An 18,798-nucleotide genomic window follows, 5' to 3' on the forward strand; every position below is an offset into this window, starting at 1 on the left:
ACCCACACATATAGTTGGTTTATTTTCTCCCTGAGCAAGATGAAACTTAGTAAAAGAAGAAGACAGTAGGAATATTTTCCCACCTCCTACTCTCCAACGATCTGAGGGAATATATTCCAGTTTCTAGAAATGAAAATACAAACATTACTGAGGAAGCTAATATTCGTTTTCCCCCTTCATCATGTGCTTTGGCCTGTGAGTGATGAGTGTTTCAGCGAGGGGACCATGAGTCACTCCATCACCAGGGCTTTGACCCTGGGGGAGGGGCTACTCGCTGCACCCCTATCAGCCACTCTTCTTGGTTCTAAGCAAGGCATCCGTGATGGCTCGTCTTTATTCAGTACAGTTTTAAAATGGATCAGGACACTCCACCTTCCTTTTGTATTGGATTTTACATTTTAGAAAGCTCCTTGCTCAGGGGTAGTTGTTTGGAGACTGAATTAAAGGGGGACACAAATTCAGGCAGGGGAAATTTTAGGCTCCTTTAGTGACCTAGGCAAGACAGCATGAAGTCCCACAGCAAGACACTGCCGGGCAGGTGGAGGCAAGGGGTGCAAGAGACACGTCAGAGGAAGCGTTAACAGAACATAAGGATCCATTCCACTGGGGGATAAGGGAGGGATCTAAAAAGGCTTGGCAATTGGGTACATACTCTGGCATTTACTGAGGCAAGAAATGAAGCTGGGGCTTCCCTGGTGGTGCAGTGGTTGAGAGTCCGCCTGCCGATGCAGGGGACACGGGTTCGTGCCCCGGTCCGGGAATATCCCACATGCCGCGGAGCGGCTGGGCCCGTGAGCCATGGCCACTGAGCCTGCGGGTCCGGAGCCTGTGCTCCACAACGGGAGAGGCCACAACAGCGAGAGGCCCAAGTACCGAAAAAAAAAAAAAAAAAGAAATGAAGGTGCAGGAGGAATTAGGGGGAGGGGGCGATGATTGCAGTTTGAGACGTTGACTTCCAAGGTTGATGGAACATACCAGCAATGGTGTCTGGAATGCAGTCAGATAGCTGAGCCTAGAGCTTGGAGAGAGGGCTGGACTACGGTTGTACGTAGTAGCCAACTAGCACGTGTCTTGGAAATCTTAAAACAGAAGCCATATCCTTGATACATTCCGTCAGGCAGCAAAAGGCTAGATTAAATGGCGTGAATAGCCACCTGGCTTAGATACTGCAGTACAGTTATATGAGTAGCATATTTTCCTGTCTCTGTATGGGGTCATTTACATGTCTGTCTGGCTAAACACTCAAGCACTTTAAATATACATGTTATTTTAAATTTTTATATGCTCCTCATACTAAGTTTCTAAAATACAGAAAAGAAAAAATAAGAAATTGATGGCATCCATAATATTGCAATACAGAGACAAACTATTAACATCTTGGCTCATTTCCTACAGAAACACACGCATGCACACTTACACGCACATACACAAAGAGAGTTAATATAAAACTGCGTGTAGTTTTGTATCCTGCCTTTTTTCACTTAGCTTATTTAATATGCTTCTTCTTAAGAGGAATTTCTTTGGCCCTATAATCAGTTACATGGACACCGTAGAACTGAGTTAAGCACGAGCTTATCATTGATCACTTAGATTACTTCTATTCTTTTCTTATTATAATAATGCTCTGAAGAGCATATTTATATGTAAATCCTAGTCTACATTTCCCCTTATTTCCTTTATATAGATTCTCTTTTTCTAATTGAAAACTCTATTATGAAATATTTTAAGTCTACAGAAAAGTATCAACTACACAACGCATGTAAAGTATAGCATGAACAAAAACATCCTCCTTGCTAAATCTCAATATTTGGCCGTATTTGCTTCAAGTTCTTTGTTGTTGTTTTTTTTTTCCCCCAAAAGAAATGCATTCCTTTTGAGGCCCCATGTGTAGCCCACACTGTTCCATTCCCAGCCCCTGGCCCAGAGGAAACCAATTTATGAGAAAGTGTGTTTACAATTCCCATGGCTATTTTGGTACTTTTTCATGGTATGTGTGCATCTGTGTACAGTATGTAATGTTATTTTGCATGTTTTACAAATATGTGTTATGTTGTATTATGTACATCAAGTACACGTATTATGTTCAAGTCAATAAATTATTATGTATAATTTATTTATCTGATGAACATAATACAACATAACACATATTCTTCCATCCACTCTTTTCATCCAACAATCTGTTTTGAACGTTTTTCTACACTGCGGTGCATTCAGATCTAATGCATTCTTTTTGCCACCATACAAGATTCCACTTTATCAACATCCCATGAGTCACGTACCCATGTACTGTTAGTGCACATTTCAGTTGCTTCTGATATTGTACTATGGCAACCCTCAGCAAGGAACGTTCTTGTCCACATTTCTGAATGCAGTCATGCAAGAGTTTGTCTCGGGTAGACGCCCGGAAGTGAAAGAGCTAGCTTTTACATTTCCTGTGTTGCCAAATTCCACTAAAAAATGTGTGCGTGAGCATTCCTATCAGGAAACAGGAGAAACTTACCTTCATGTTATCTACCCCCATTTTTAAGACGATGAAACTCATAACCAGAAGCTTCTGAGGTGCAGGAACAAACAAGTATCGCAGATGGATCCAGGACTGGAGTCTAGGTGTTCTGACTCTCAGAGTGCTTCCAGGTGTTCTGATCACAAGATCCCTGTGCTTCCCAGGTGTTCTGAACCTACGATCACTGTGCTCACCTCTGGGCCTTAGTCGGTCAGATGGAACATGTCAGATGGGCCGAATCCCGTATGTCGCCTGTCAGTGAAGGCTGAGCACTGAGAGGCCATGAACAGTGTGGTTTGAGACGAGTGTGAGTGTTGACATCCACTTAGGCTCCGCTTTTTGGACATTTTTGAAGCTGTGCTGTGAAGCCGGGTTTGGTGTTGTAAGGAAAATGATTGGAGAGGAACACAGAGATTTTTAAAGAAATCACCGTTCTTCCTGAACTAGACCGGATACTTTGTCATCCCCAACTCAACCTGCTGCATTAACGATCTTATGAATTCTTGAACAAGCTGTGATAGCTTTACTTTCCAAAGAACTAAGGAAGAAACAAGGAAAGAAAACAAGGGCGTTCGCCATCAGGGTAACACATTCGCTGAATGCGCATCTCACGCCAGGCAGGTCACCGTCACCACGGCAGCCCCTCTGGGAGGGCCAGCGGTTCCAAGGACAGTGGAGATGCCGCTCTCTCTCCATTTCTTCCCTTTGTGTACACAACTCAGCCCACCCCCCGGCTGCCCCGTCACTACAGCCAGTCACCCCTTAGACCTCAAGTAATTTCCAAGTCACTAAGTTCCATGAATGACTTTTGGTCCCTTCAGTGGAAGGTGACACAGGGGGTCGCTCCAGGTGAGGGAAAGGAGACTCAGAGGCCTGGGAAACCCATCGTCCCATAATATTTCCAGGGACTCTTGTGTGGAGAAGTGAGGTGGGGGGGAGTGGTCACCCAGATGTCCGTTTCTTGTCACTGTTTACATTTCAAGGCCTCTGTCTCTTGCTTCTTATGGCCGTTCCCTTTCTCTCTACCCCTTTTTAAGAAAAAGTTAGGATTTAGACCTCTTTGCTTTATTTCTCCAAAATACTACACACGTGAGGCTCTTTTATATGGTAGACTGCCTAAATATTGCAGGTGAGCTAAAATGTGATATTAGACATCCTTGCCCTAAAAACTCCAGTGTGCATTCCTTGCTCAGTGCCTCATTTCACACCCCCTGGATTGGTTATTTGTTGCTGCCTACAAACGTATCCCCAAACGTAATAGCTCAAAACAACAATAATTCTAGTTTCTGTGGGTCAGGAACCCCAGTGTGACTTACCACGTGGCTGTTGGCAGGATTCTGTTCTTTGCAGGCTGTGGCTAGAGGCCTCCCTCAGCCCCTCGCCACGCGGCCTCTCCGCAGAGCATCTCACAGCACAGCAGCTGCTTCATCAGGGCGAGCAGTCCAGGGCGCAGGGGACAGTGCCAACAAGAGAGGCTGCCAGCAAGATGTAAGGGTCCATCTGTCCCAACCGAGCCATGGCAGTGACACCCCTCACTCTGACCTTGTCCTGTTTATCAGAAGCAGGTCGTTAGGTCCATGCCACCCTCCGGGGAAGAGGCTGCACAGGGCGTGAAGCACTGGGGGCCAGGTCAGAAGTTGCCACCCTGTGCTCACCCCACCACCCCAGCTGGGCAGTTTTCATGGATTATGTCTCCAACTGAGGCTCCCGTTGTGCCGGATGAACCCCCACCTTTGGACCTCTTTTTGTCTTTGCCTCCCTAGCTTTCCCATTCCCTCCCTACGATGTTTTATCCATTTCTTAAACAGCAATTTAGTGATCTCTTCATCCCACTTTAATAGCAGAGGCTAATATCTATTAAGGACTTACTGTGTGCCAGAAACGACCCGATGTACCTTTATGCCTTTTAATTTATTTAATTCTGACGAACAGCATGAACGATATTCTCATGTCAGTCCAGTTTTACAGATTAGGCAGCTGAAGGACAGAGAGGAGAGAGACCCGTCCACAGTAAGTCACGTAGCATCTCTCCCCTGGCAGTCGTTCTCTGAGAGCCTGCGAGGGTGTTTTGCTAAATAAACACCTTCTGTTTTTTTCTCTTTAAAAGGAATTCTGCCACCTGCTTTTAAAGAATACATGTTGTTATATAATACATATTTCCATCATCAGTAAGTATGTGGAAAGGCGAAAGGTTCCCTTTGCTTGGCTCCTTTATTTTCTCAAATTGCCGGTCCCTGGACTCTGACCACTGGCCTCTCTAAACATCATCCGGAAGGGGTGCTGGTCTCTCGTTTGAATGGTTTGCCTCCCCGTCACTTGGTGCTGAAGTTGACACGTGTCAGCTTTGAAAAGGGGTTGATATTTACTCAGATCTCCTTAACATTATAAAGCATCAAGTATTAAAGTTCATAAATGTTTGGCTCAGTTCTACCCTCTGGCTACAGCTCAGGGTATATAGAGGGTCCCCGGTGGTACCGTAATGTCGTGTGTCCTGGATACTCTGGGCCTTGGGGGTCGGTCCGGTGTCCTCCACCCACCTTCCGCCATCCTCCTCCTCTCGTGGTCCTGGTGAGGGGCTGGCACAGCCCGTGAGAGGGCACCTGGCTGCTGCGTGTGTGGCCTGGCCCCTGACCTTGATCGGAGCCTCCTCCACTGCCTTCTGGGTCCGGAAGGCAGCTCCACTTGACCTCTTTCCCACGGTGAATAACCTCTTCCCCGCCGTCGTGCCTGCTGTGCGCTTGTGCTGCCCAGTCCACGAGACAAGAAGCAGCTTTCTTTCTTAACTCTGGGTTTTCCTCAACCTTAGTCTGTTGTTCTCAGGGGTCATATACTCTTTATACACGATATTTACTTACTCATTTGTACATCAGACGTTTATTGTCTGTTATGTGCCTGGTTCTGTTCTTTTAAAAAGTCTCCTATTTTTGTATGATAGAGGTAAATTCAGGTATTTTTAACGTATGTGCTGGTATCTGGAAATCTGACAGACTCTGAATACTTTGTAAAGACACTGATTAACTTTAGCGAAGAAATTAGATTACTGCTTAACTCCATCTGCCTGTTTTTAGAGCCCCTGTAGTTGGAACTCCCACGGATGGTGGCTGCTTTTTCTTTTGTGGATTCAATTTCAACATTTTATTTTACTGGAGTTATCTAGAAATGAGTTAGTCGCAACGTGCAGTTTTTTGTTTGTTTGTTTGTATATTTCTCTTTTTACCACCTAAGCAACAGATCAGAAAATCAATTCCCAGGCCCAGGAAATTCTTGGCAGTAGACTTACATAAGGCTTATATATCTATAAGCTATGTGAATATGTTATGTGTATAGCCAGTAATAATATAATTTGCTAGCTCTGCCTTAGGAACTAAATGGAAGTAAAGGAAATGCATACTGATAATTTTTATGACTTTAGAATTTAGAAAAATAGCAACAAGATTTCTCCTATTTTCTTCCCTGCAGTTTTTTCCTTATAGTTTTTTTTTTGCAAATTTTACATCAAGTTTATTTTCTTCCAGGTTTATTGAGATATAATTAACACACAGCACTGTGTAAGGTGAGGTGTACAGCATAATGATGTGACCTACGTACAGCGTGAAGTGATGACCCCAGTAAGTTTAGTGAACACCCATCATCCCATGTAGACACAAAAGAGAAGAAATAGGGAAAGTATTTGTCCCTTTGCTGAGAGCTCTTGGGATTGACAACTTTCTTAACAACTTTCCTGTATAACATACAGCAGTGTTGATTCTGTTTATCATGTTGTGCATCACATCCCTGGTTCTTAGTCATCTCGTAACAGCAGGTTTGTACGTTTTGACCCCCTTCCTCACCATGCAAAAATACCACATTATTACTGACTGTGTTCCTCACACTGTATGTTTCACCCCCATGACTCATTTATCTTGTAACTGTCCCTCTTAATCTCCAGTAGTGAGATTGCTGGGTCATATGGTAGTTCTATTTTTAGTTTTTTAAGGAACCTCCATAGTGGCTGTAGCAATTTACATTCCCACCCACAGTGCACCAGGGTTCCCTTTTCTCCACAGTATCACCAACACTTATTTGCAGTCTTTTTGATGCTGACCTTCATTCTGCCAGGTGTGGGATGATACCTCATTCTGGTTTTGATTTGCATTTTCCTGGTGATTAATTGTCTTGAGCATCTTTTCAAGGACCTATTGGTAAAATCAGCATTTCAATATGGGATTATGGCAAAAGAGAATCATATTGGGCTCGGAGCTTGATAACTCAGTGGAGGTTGGATTCCCTATAATTTTATAAATTAAAGCTTAAATTGATTTGATATTACTCTCAAATAAAAGGACTGCTATTCCAAACTGTTAAAAAAAAGAAGACCCCAGCTGTCTCCTTGATAACGTGAGGTCTTACACTTTCATACAATGGTAATTGGGAACATATAACTTAATAACTATCATACACATTGTAAAGAGAAGTAACATGATATAATATAGAATTTGGAGAGAGAAGAATTAAGTTCCTGGTTCTGCTACTCAGTAGCTCCGTGATCTTGGGTCACTAGCTCCCATTGGATGAGACAATAGTTTAATAGCTAGCACACTTGTGAAGTCTCACTTTCTTCACTAAAAAAACGAAAAACATCACATGCTGTTGAGGACTAGTTTTAGAGATGTTTGCACTGGTGCTTGTAAAATTACAACATGCTAACCAAATGTAGGGTGACATTGGTATATAATTTTGATTTAGGGACATTGGAAACCTTCTATCTTGGATCTGTTCCTTGTGAAGTAATGCCCCAGGTGTATGGATTTCAGCCAGAGTCCTGTGATTCCAGGATCTCGGGGGTAGGAGGGGCTGGAAACATGTAGACCTCCTAGAAGATGTGTTCTTTTAAAGAACCTCCAGGGAAATGGTTCATTCATGGGACTTTCTGAATGACTTTCGCCTTCACTTTCTACCTTCCTTATTTTGCCTTAAGAGGATTTCAACCATTCAGAGAGAAAAAGACAACTTAGAAAGGGAAGGAACAGTATCTACTTACTCCCTAGCCCTCTGAATTTGGAGAGAGAGAAAGGAAACTAGAGGAGTCTTGGCTTTGTGAGTTCATGGACTTGTAAAAATCCTCTGCATGTGTGTGTATCGTTGGGTGTTGTTTGTTGCTTTTTGGGGGACGTCTATAAACCTCATAGAACCCATGTTCCACTGAAGTTTAAGAAATGCTCTTTTAAGCAAACAAACCAGTCACCTTGAGAGAAGCAAGTGGTCTTGTACAAGCAGTCTTGACCAAGGGTCGGTTGCCATATTCCCCAGACCCCTGGACCCCAGATGTTCTAAGAGGGTATTCTTTAAAGCAAGATAGTATTAATATAACATTACTGAAATCCTACGTTATTATAGCTATAACCTCAGGAAAGTTTAAAACCAAGTACAGAGATAAACAAATCTTGGATTAAACCCATGGTGGTAATACTTGCGAGTAGGTTGCAGTGTAAATGCAGTATAAGAGGTTGTGTAATGATGGCGTGTGTGTGGGTTTGGCTCCTATTCAAGGTATTCAGAAGAGGCAGTCACACTAGATTGCAAACTATATTTTGAATTGGTTGAGAATATATCACTTAGTTTTTAATCAACCTTTAAATGTTGAGTGAAAATCAGTTTTAACATTTTATTGTATATATAGATTTAAAGATTAGGACATTGAGGGAAACAAAGAAAAAGAAAAAAGAAGTGACGCTCCAGAGCATTTATGTGAAATTCGTCATCGTAAAAGTTTTCGCCCCTCATTAGAGTTAAAGGTCCTATTGACGTTTGACTCATGTGCTAATATAAATTAAACTGAGAATAGCCTCCCAGTCACACTTACGTGCTAAGGAGAACGCTGATTGTAATCACTAGGTATTCTAAAGTCACTTGTGTGTACCTTCCTTGTATTAAGTTCCCGACTTTCTGTTTTCTCCCAGGGCTTTCTTATGAAACGTAAATAGCAATTTATTTTGCATGAAACAGTCATATTTTAACCTCATACTTTTACTCCCACCCTGGCGGTTGGCCAGCTGATGCATCTATCTTGCTTAATTGAAATCTTGCATTGGACAAAACGGAAGGTTTAATTCTGGACTCCAGAACCTAGCTGTCTGGTTCACCGTGTCCTGCTCTCTCTTAGGAACTGTGTGTCTTGGTCACATCAGTGAGCTCTCTGTGCATCCGTTATCCTCTTCTTGAAAATGGAGGGAATCTGGGGAGGAGGAAACTGGAGAGTATATGTGAAAGGCTGAATCCAGTTCCTGGCTCATAGTAAACGTTTAATGAACGGTTGCTGTCATTATTATTATCGTCCAGAGACAACTCATTTCCCCCCAGTTTACACATAAGAGCATTCAAAGATTCACACCAGACACACAGAATCCCAAGAAAATGCGCAAGCTTCAATTTCACACACCAGTACAGCAATTTGGGGGGTCTGTCATGTAAACCCTGTTCCACTGGCACATATGGAAGGTCAGCTAAGTCCCAGTGCAGAACTGGGCAGCACAGAGCCCAATATCTTTTTTAAACTAATGAGGTAATTTTCTAAATCAGCCTCACATCACTACGTCATTTGAAAGAATTCTACCATTTCTCTTCCTCTTGACCATGACCCCATGAAGAGCATAAAGTTCCAGCAAAAGCTGGGTTTCTGAAAATGAATGATTCCTCCTCATTATTTCTTATGTATTTGCTCCATGTTCATTCTTGTGTCAGCACATGTGAGCATGGCCCATGATGTAACTGCCCTGGAGTCAGGAGAGTTAGAAAGCAGGGAAAGGCCTGGCATTTATAAAGACATCCAGGGATCTAATGGCGAGTTTCTTGGGCACAGAAACTCCTACTGAAATCCCTAGTTTTCCTAGAAATGACCAAAGACTCAGACACTCCAATGGACCCGAGTGACAAGACAATAAAATGAAGCACTGGATTCCAGCAAATGTGTTTTCTACTAGGTCACCGACGTGCAGGTACTCCACGGAACAGGCGCCTTGTACAGGCACATCTGAAGTTCTGAACCGCTGTGTTCCCTGTTGTGTTTCTTTGTAGGCATTTGATGGTTTAAGCTCTGCAGCCCCTCGCCTTGCCGGTGTGTGTGGAAGACAGCAGCTGAGGAACCCCTTCACCTCTTCAGGAAACAGCCTCTTCCTGCGATTTCAGTCTGGCCCTTCCAGACAGAGCCGGGGGTTCCGCGCTCACTTCAGACAAGGCAAGTTCCGCGCGGGTCTCCCGGAAGCACAAACCATCTGTTCTTAAGTGCCCCTCTTGGTGCTGCAGTAAAATGAGACCGAAATCGGTCCCAGCTTTCTACTTAACATGCGACAATTTCAGTAGAACAAAGGAACCGTGGTTTGCAATGATTCCAACTGTTGATACTTTTAACTTTTCCTTTGTCCAACTAAGGTGACGCGAACTTCCTTGGGATCGCTGTATCTCTCAAGCACATTTTCAGAATAACACTTAAAAGTGCCTTTAATATTAGAGACACTATTAAAGAAGTGTTTATCCAGGTTCATTTATTCACAGATATATTATCTAGTATTTATCCAAAGTTTTATGCTAAGAGATACGCTACTATAAATTACAAAACTTTCTTGTAATATAAAGTCAGGTTCTAACCCTCAAGGTAGTGGTTGCCCTCCACCTGAAGAATCAGTATTGTTTTCCATTGATTTCTTCTTTTCTCTTTTCTTTTCTTTTTTTTTTTTTTTTGGCCGCACTATGCGGCCTGCATGGAACCCAGGCCACAGTAGTGAAAGCGCTGAGTCCTAACCACTGGACCGCAAGGAAATTCCCCATTTTTTTTTCTTAAAGCACCACTTCCTACTAGACCTTTTCACCCATTGCCTTTCATCTGGGAATTTTAGAGATTAACCCTTTATTCCACTGTCAGAGACGGAACCCAGAGCTGGGTGGGTTGTTGTCCCCTTAATACGCCTTTGATTTTTATTGGGAGGATCCTTGTCATTTCAAACAAGTGTGGTCTATTTAGTCATTTCATCTGTTTCAGTGGACTTGGCTTGCCCGGATTCTGCAGTAAAGAGCCCTGGCTAGGAAGAGTTTCTGGGTTGAGGTCTCCCCAAGGTGCACTGTAGGCTTTGGAGCAAGAAGACTGCGAAGTTCTTTCAAAGAAAGAACAGCTTCTTTTTTTTTTTTTTTTTTTTTTCCGGTATGCAGGCCTCTCACTCTTGTGGCCTCTCCCGTTGCGGAGCACAGGCTCCAGACACGCAGGGTCAGCGGCCATGGCTCACGGGCCCAGCCGCTCCGCGGCATGTGGGATCTTCCCGGACTGGGGCACGAACCTGCATCCCCTGCATCGGCAGGCGGACTCCCAACCACTACGCCACCAGGGAAGCCCAAGAACAGCTTCTTAACACTCTTTCTTTTCATTTAATTAATCACTTACGTTTTGCTTCATAGCAAAGAAGTCCCCAGCGGGTCTTCTCTGGGCTGCTATAGTAGCCTCCCGGCCTCACCTGCCCTTCTCCCATATTCCTCCAAAGTCAACGTGCAGTAGCGAGTTCTGATTCTGACCTTCAGTGCTCCATTGTCTGTCCTGACTCCACACCGACCAGGGCGTGGAGCCCAAGCTTCTCCACACAGGCACAGAATCTGCCCTGCTCTTTTTCCAGCATCGCTCGACCCTCCTCACGCGCCCCATGCTTCGGCCAAGCGTGTGTGGTGCAGCCCGTGCCCTCCTCTGTCTTTGCTCGGGCTGCCCTGGGCCACTCTCCCTCACCCCCGAATCCTCCTTCAGCGCTGTCTGCGCCATGAGATGCCTTGTACACCACCCCCCGTCTTCTACTCCCACAGGGCTCTGCACGTCCCTGATGACACACAGCCACCCTTATGAAGTCTCTTTCAACTGAATATTTATTTTCCTAAAAAAGAAGTCAGTCGTGGGGCTTCCCTGGTGGCGCAGTGGTTGGGAGTCCGCCTGCTGATGCAGGGGACACGGGTTCGTGCCCTGGTCCGGGAAGATCCCACGTGCCGCGGAGTGGCTGGGCCCGTGAGCCATGGCCGCTGAGCCTGCGCATCCGGAGCCTGTGCTCCGCAGCGGGAGGGGCCACAACAGTGAGAGGCCCGAGTACCGCAAAAAAAAAAAAGAGTCAGTCGTAAAAGAGATTATCCCTATGTCTGTAATTTGCAAGTGGGCAGAGTAAGTGAATCATGCCAGCGTTTTGTTGAATGATTCAGGCAATTCGTAGCCATTTACTCTGTTGTTCTTTGCCACTCCCCACTCCCCGTAACTGAAGAATACTGTTACAGATGTAGAGTATGTTGCCGCTTTCTCAGGGTTTATGTGCAGCTTTCTTGGTAGAGAACTTCCTTGACATGCCTTTCAGAAATAAGGAAACATCATTTATGCTTTCATTCTTCAAATAATTGTGTTGGAGAGTCAGCAAAAATCAAAAGTGTGTGACATTATGTGTGCGCTTGTGTGTCCCTCAGCCTGCGGCGGCTACATCCTCACCGACTCCGTTGATACGATATCCTCTCCCCTGTTCCCTGCCAACTATCCATACAATCAGAACTGCAGCTGGATAATTCAAGCCCGACCTCCGTGTAAGTAACAAAAATAAAAAAGAATCCAGGACGCTTGGTGGCTGTGGGAAAGTCCAGCTATGACTCATGTTCTTATCTCCTCGGTGGTAACAATTGATGGCCTTCCTCTCCTGCTTTTGGGAGCCCCATTTCCTGATGTGCACAAGAACAAGGGTTTCCTAATCTGGTAGGAAGTAACTTTTACTGTTTATTCTTCATTTAATTATGTTTTAAATTTCAAGGCCTAGCAAAGGAAACGAAACAAAGCAAAAACCTGTAACCTAGTTGAAATGACAGGCGTGTGAGACTGGGGGTAAGCAAAAATAGTGGATAAATAAATAGTTTTTGACACCTGTGCCTTGAGTGCAGTAGATGCTCAAGGCAGTTGCCAAGTGAATAAATGAACAATAAGAACCATAGACTGGAAAATTAATAACTCAGAGTTTGGAGATGCAGTGCTATGAGCATATTGGTCTTCAACCAAGGTGAAAGTTAATTACAAAACCTGGTCTCTCCTGTGATGCACATATTTAAAAAAAATCCCAGCATAGGCCTTAAGAAACATGGAATACGTGCTTACACTGTGTTCTTTTTAGAATCCTAGAAGCTTGTTTTCTGCTCTGGTAGTAAGGATTACTGTCCACATTTTACAGAGAAAGTGAGGAGATTCCTAAAGACTCAAGCAGAATGACCGCGAAGAGGGTGATCGCAGGGCCGTTAGGAATCCCGTTCCAAAGGAGCCCTGCCCTTCCTTGAGGTTTTCAGGAAAAACTGATGATTTCAGACGTCCTGTGGGAATGGCATTAAGTTCTTTACTCCGCTCTCTAATTAATGACCTGTGTGATAATAGGAAAGTCACTTATGCTGATGAGGCCCCATTAGCTAATCTGAAAAAAGAAGAGTTTGGCTTAAATATTCTCTAACATTTTTCCTAGGCATGTTAAGCATTAACAGAAGGGTATCTTTATTGCCCTGCATGTCATTTGGGGGTCAGTGATGTAATCCTTAAGCAAAGAAAGTAGCCAGGAACTTAGCCTTGAGTAAAGAAGTCCCCTGCCTCAAGTTCCACAGTCTGGCACCTAAGGATAATTTCTAAACCGTTCTAAAGCATTTAGATGAAAGAGGTCACTGGTATAAAGACAGCAATAGGGAAAGATCCTATTCGGAAGATTTGAGACCCAGGAAGAAAACAAAAGGAAAATGTACCCAGGCACATACCTTTCTGCAAGTAATTCAAAGCTCTCTTTATAAATGAATGAACTTCCGTTTCCCGGTTCTGGCCTTAAAGTAACACCAGAATGCTAGGATACGTGTGCTGGAGAGGAAAATGTCTTATTTACAAGCACAGGTAAAGAATTAGAATTTAAGGAAACTATTCTATTAAGAAAAATACTTCTGCGAGGAACACAGCAACAGTGGATGCATTCCGCATCGTCCATGAAATAAACCCACCCAAGGGCCCTTCTCCAAGGGTTCTCTTCCCAGTACCAGCGTTTCAGAATCTACAGACATTTTCGAAAGCATGGATTCAATTACTCTTCAAAGGAAAGCTTTTAGCAGAGTGGTTGTTACTTCTCCTCTTCACCCCCCTCCCCCGTCCGTCCCCCTGTGCACATCTGCCAGATTCATGGCTCCCCTGCTGGAGAAACAGCAGGAGAAAGGATCAGAGGTGAAATAGCATTCCCTGTATGTTTTGTTTGCCAGAACGTTATTAAAGAGTCTTCTCTTTTTCCCTTTCAGTCAATCATATCACCCTCTCCTTTAGCCACTTTGGACTTGAAAGCAGCACAACGTGTACTCGAGACTTCTTAGAGATTTTGGACGGCAGTCGTGATGATGCGCCCCTCCGAGGTACTGCCGCGCTCACTCGCTCACATCTGTGGCCTTGGCTTTTTACAGTTTCTGTGCTTACGTGTGTATATGCTGTCATTCCAGGTTAGAATGTTTCCAATAACTATGAAGAGCGTCATAAGCCATGTAAAGATAACGAGAGGCTAAGAAAGCAGGATGTAATATGGTGTTCAAGAAACTCAGCTTGTTCATATTCAAGGACATGAATAGTTTATATATGTATTTTTTTAATTGAAAGTTGTGATTGCTTTAGACAGTAGTGAAATACAGTGCATTCCAGCATTAAGTAGCATTCTCTGAGAAATTTCTTATTAACATTTGACCACAGTGCTGGTACTCAAATTGAGCATGTTTCTTTTGGTTTTGTCCTCAGTGGAAACAAAAGAACAGATAGATAGATAGATAGTAGATAGGTAATCTAGAGTTCTGTTTGTAAAACATCCCAGTAGAAATTAGGGATTGCTGCTAAATAGTTTCTGAAATGTTCTCAAGCAAAATAATCTCAGGTTATTTAAACATTCTCCATGAGTCACTCCTGAGTTAGGAGTAGTGTCAGGGCCTTAGTTAGGGACAGTGTCAGTGCCTGAGTTGGGAGTATTTGAGCTTTGTCATCCAAGGTTCTCATCCTGCGCTAGAAGACAAGCTCCATCAGAGAAGGGACTTTGTTTTGCCCATTGCTTTATTCCCAGTGCCCAGAACAGTGCCTGAGTTGATAACAGGCAATTGAGGAATACTCTCTGCTCTCTGCAGACTTCTGGTTGTATTCCTTGAGATTTTTGTCTATAAGCATTTAACTGAGGTTGAGGCTATATTATTTAATGGACACTTACATAACACCTTGTGCTGAGTGCTATCCTAAGAACTTTATAAACAGTAACTCAATTAATCCTCATACCCTTATGATACAGGATTTCACTGTTATCAATGGTCCCCTCTCTCAAGTGGGGAAACTGAGGCACAGAGCACTTAAGTAACTTGACTCAGGTCACGTAGCTGGTAAGTGGCAGAGCCGGGAGTTGAGTTGAATCCAGGTGTTTTGGTTCCAACATCCACGTGCTTCTCTGCTCTTATATGTTGCTTTTAAGAATTAGCACGTGTATTTGCGTGGGTCCCTACTGCATGGGAGAGTTTAGCATTCGTTCCATTTGGAGGTCATCTGTATTACTCTGCCTCCCCCTAACATTCTTTACCATGCTTATGAATCACCTCCCCTATGCTTGCGTTCATAGCTTGTTTTGAATTATCAGGCATCATCCCCAACACTGACCCTGATTTAAATGTTTCTCCTAATAGTGTTTTCTTCTGTTTGCTTTGGTCTCTTGTGATGCTAGTAAAATACGTGTCTACTTGTCATCATTCATTCTCCTTGTCATCGTCTTCATTATTTAGGCCGATACTGTGGCCCCTCCATGCCCCACCCCATCACTTCCTTCAGCAATGCTCTGACACTGAGGTTCGTCTCGGATTCTATAGCGAATTTTGGTGGTTTCCACGCCACGTATGCTGCATCAACATCAGGTAAGAAATGGTAGCAAATGGCGCTACTAGGTTAAGAGAAATGTGTAGAAAGTCCTTGGTTTATTATTTGGGATTCTTCTACATTCAGCATTCGGAGCTAGTTTCCTAGATCACCTCTATGACTAACCTTACTATCTTTCATATTAGGTCAACATGCTTGTAAAGTCTAGCAGTAGTGAACTCTATACCACATCTTCTTTACCCATTCGTCCATCGACAGACACTTAGGTTGTTCCCATACCTTGGCAATTGTGGCTGACGCTACACGGATGAGCTCTGGAAGCGGGGAGAACTGGCTGGAATGATCTTGGGAGACTATCTTGTCGGTGTCTCCTTGTTCTCCTTCATGATACGTTTGTTAAGGGAGCCCCTGATGGACAGTGTCTGATGGCATCTCTTATGGGTGGACAACTGCTGTTCTTTAGTCTCCCTGGCCTCACAGCTGCGCTCAGGCAGGGCTGGGTGTTGGCACTGATGCAGGATGGATGGTGGCTTATGGGGAGGAGGGGAAAGAGGGGCACCCAGTGCTGGGGCTCTTAGCCAGGAGAGTGCTGCTGGCTTCCTTGTTATTAGCAGCTAAAAGCTTTAGAACACCAAGGAGATGTGTGCATGTTTCTGTGCTCTCCTGAAAAGGAAAAGCTGAAATACTGCCTTCTGTTCTAGGCCAGGGGTGAAAGTCATCCTGGTCAGCAATACCGAGGGACTACAGAATTAAAATGAGTCTTTTATTACATAAAGTTAGAGTTCACAGGGAGAAAAGGCTTTTAGAAAAGAAACTACTGAGATTCCTTCTAATCCACCATACCCTGTGGCTTTTAGTTTTCAGAATCTTTTCCTTATTATATATGATATGGATTTTTTTTATTATGAAATGAAAATGGCATATCCTTTGATGATGCTAACAGCTGTTCTAGTGTTCTTTCTCCTTTATCTTATGGTGTCTTGTATTCAATATTTAATCTGCCACTCACTTTGTTTCTCTTTTCTTCTAGCTTGTGGTGGCATCTTCCACATGGCTGAAGGCATCTTCAACAGCCCTGGCTACCCAGAAATTTATCCCTCTAATGTGGAATGTGTCTGGAACATTGTCAGTTCCCCTGGCAACCAGCTCCAGCTGTCTTTTATGTAAGTCCTTTTTTATAGTATATTGTTTCAGGGAGAATGAATCTGCAGGAAGGAAGCAGTGTTACTAATAGGATGGACAACTAATAGCATATTTGTCCAAACAACTGTTAGAGAATGTGGTGGGAACTTCAGGAAGTCTGTTTCCATATTTCCTCTGTTTTAGTCATAGTTTAGGTTATAAATAGCATTAAAATTCTCTTACAGTGGTTTTAGAGTCCTGCCTAACATTACCAAGAGTACATGCCTGAGCTCTTGGTACATTACTTTTTGGAATTCTCATTTTCAGAGAACATTAATTTTATCGTTTTTTTAAAAATTAGGAACATTTAGATTCTTTCAGAGCATCACTAACATTCTTTCTTCCAGGAGAAATCCCCATCTCAGTTAAGCCTTCTTCACCCTTATGTCTTATCCCCATGCTAATCCACCATTGTCAGAAAAGATGGGTTTATTTGGTATCAGCAGAGAATTGCAAAGATGAGTTAATTTAAGATCAACAGGAAATTGCAAAGATGAGTTTATTTGGGATCAGCAGAGAATTGCAGTTTGGGGTCTGCAACCATGGCAAGACACGTGCAAGTCCCTGTATTGCGAGAGAAGGAGAACACTTCTATAAAGAAGAAAAGGAAGTTTAGAGGGTTATAATAAACAGAGAATCCAAGGCTTCTCATTGGTTGAGCCCTTCAGGAAAGAAGAGAGGCCTTTCTTCTTCCTGTTGGACTCTGCTATTTCTGCAGGGCATGAGAGCTCCCCCTTTTGGTATCCTGACTCTATTTAATTGAGGTTTCTGTTTATTAATTTTTTATATTTCCCCCTTTTTATCATAATCTTTCTCTGAAATCATTGCTGATCTAGAGTCAGGGTTTCTAGTTTCAGTGGATTTTTGTGTGTCAATGTCAGGAAGGACCTTTCCTGGTATAGTATTTCATGTCAGAGGGAAAGTGAACAGATTGAAAATCTATTAAGGTCACGTCTGAGTAATTAGGAGGGGTAGGAGGGAGAACTCTCAGGTACTTTTTATCTAAAGTCCATATGATATCAAGATCATAGACATTGGAGATCATCTGAAGCCTTCTGTCATCCTCAAAAGTATATCTTGGGAAAGCTGTCTCGTCAGATGTCGTCTGCTTCAATTCCAGAAAATGTTTACTTTCAGGTCACCAGGTGATGTACAGGTACAGTCAGGGTTCAGTGATTTCTTTAGGTGTGCTACATAAATCCAAGAGTCTGCTTCTCAGAGCTTGGTGTCACAAGGGTTGGCTAGCAGTCCCTGATAGGGACCTTTCCAATGAGGTTGAAGTGAGTTCTTCTGGAGGACTCTTTTGCAATAGACAAAATCTCTAGGTTGCAAGATGTGATGCTTAATGTCTTCATCTCCCAAGGGTACACTGTGAAAAGATCGCTCTATTAAAACATGGTTATTTTTAATAGAGGCAATTAATCCTTTGCAATGTTGGAATATCTCTCCTTTTATCAGTCGTGTGTCAAAAGAAGTGGGAACCAAGTGCATTGGAAATTATGTGACTATCTCAAATGGTAAGAGTTTATGAGTTCCAAAAGCGGAAGATCCAAGATTTAGAAGGACAGATGGCAGTGTTTTTGACCAAGATGTTTGGAGGGCCTCTATAAATGTTGCCAGTTGAGTCTTAATGGTGCTGTTAGTGTGTTCGACTAAACCAGAGGAATAAGGGTGGTGAGCACAGTGAAAGTGTTGTAAAACGAGCCAAACAGAGCAGACTTGTCAAAGTACCTGGCCAGTAAAATTGATTCCTTGATCGCTATGAAGTTTGAGATGAGTTCCCCAGGTAGGGATCATCTTTTCCAAAAGGACTTTTGCCACAGAAGGGACAGTAGACTGTCTGCAAGGGAAGGCTTCAGTCCAGTGTGAAAACATATGGACCATGACTAAAACATATTTATATCCGTTAGAGGAAGAAATTGTATGAAATCCACTTACCAGAGCTTGAACTGTCCATTAGGCAATTTACAGTGTCTGGGAGCAGTACGAACAGGCTTCCCTGGTTCTACTTTGGACAAGTGGGACAAGTGAGGGTTGGCACTTTTTTCAGCCTTGTTAATGTTTCTCCTCTAATATTGATTCATGAAGGCTATCATCTTGCCAGTAGAACAATGGTTTAATGCACGTACAGCAGTGAGGAGTGGGAGTTTTAGAGTGTTGGGTGGGAATAGGTTGTTATTGATGCAAACCAGAGCTTTCTCTTTTTATCAAACCAACAATTATTGAATTTCCA

At 43.3% G+C, this 18,798-nt stretch overlaps 1 protein-coding gene across 1 annotated transcript in view; it reads left to right on the forward strand.

Moving 5' to 3' along the window:
* CUBN (cubilin) overlaps window positions 1-18,798 on the forward strand; it is a 266,372-nt gene that overhangs the window by 129,311 nt on the left and 118,263 nt on the right. The window contains exons 32-36 of the mRNA XM_033403470.2: window positions 9,557-9,716; window positions 11,960-12,073; window positions 13,793-13,903; window positions 15,293-15,421; window positions 16,414-16,546. Of these exons, the coding sequence (XP_033259361.2) occupies window positions 9,557-9,716; window positions 11,960-12,073; window positions 13,793-13,903; window positions 15,293-15,421; window positions 16,414-16,546 (647 nt within the window). The remainder of the gene's footprint in view (window positions 1-9,556; window positions 9,717-11,959; window positions 12,074-13,792; window positions 13,904-15,292; window positions 15,422-16,413; window positions 16,547-18,798) is intronic.

This window comes from Orcinus orca, chromosome 2, assembly GCF_937001465.1.
Source record: "Orcinus orca chromosome 2, mOrcOrc1.1, whole genome shotgun sequence".
Taxonomy (NCBI): Eukaryota; Metazoa; Chordata; class Mammalia; order Artiodactyla; family Delphinidae; genus Orcinus; species Orcinus orca.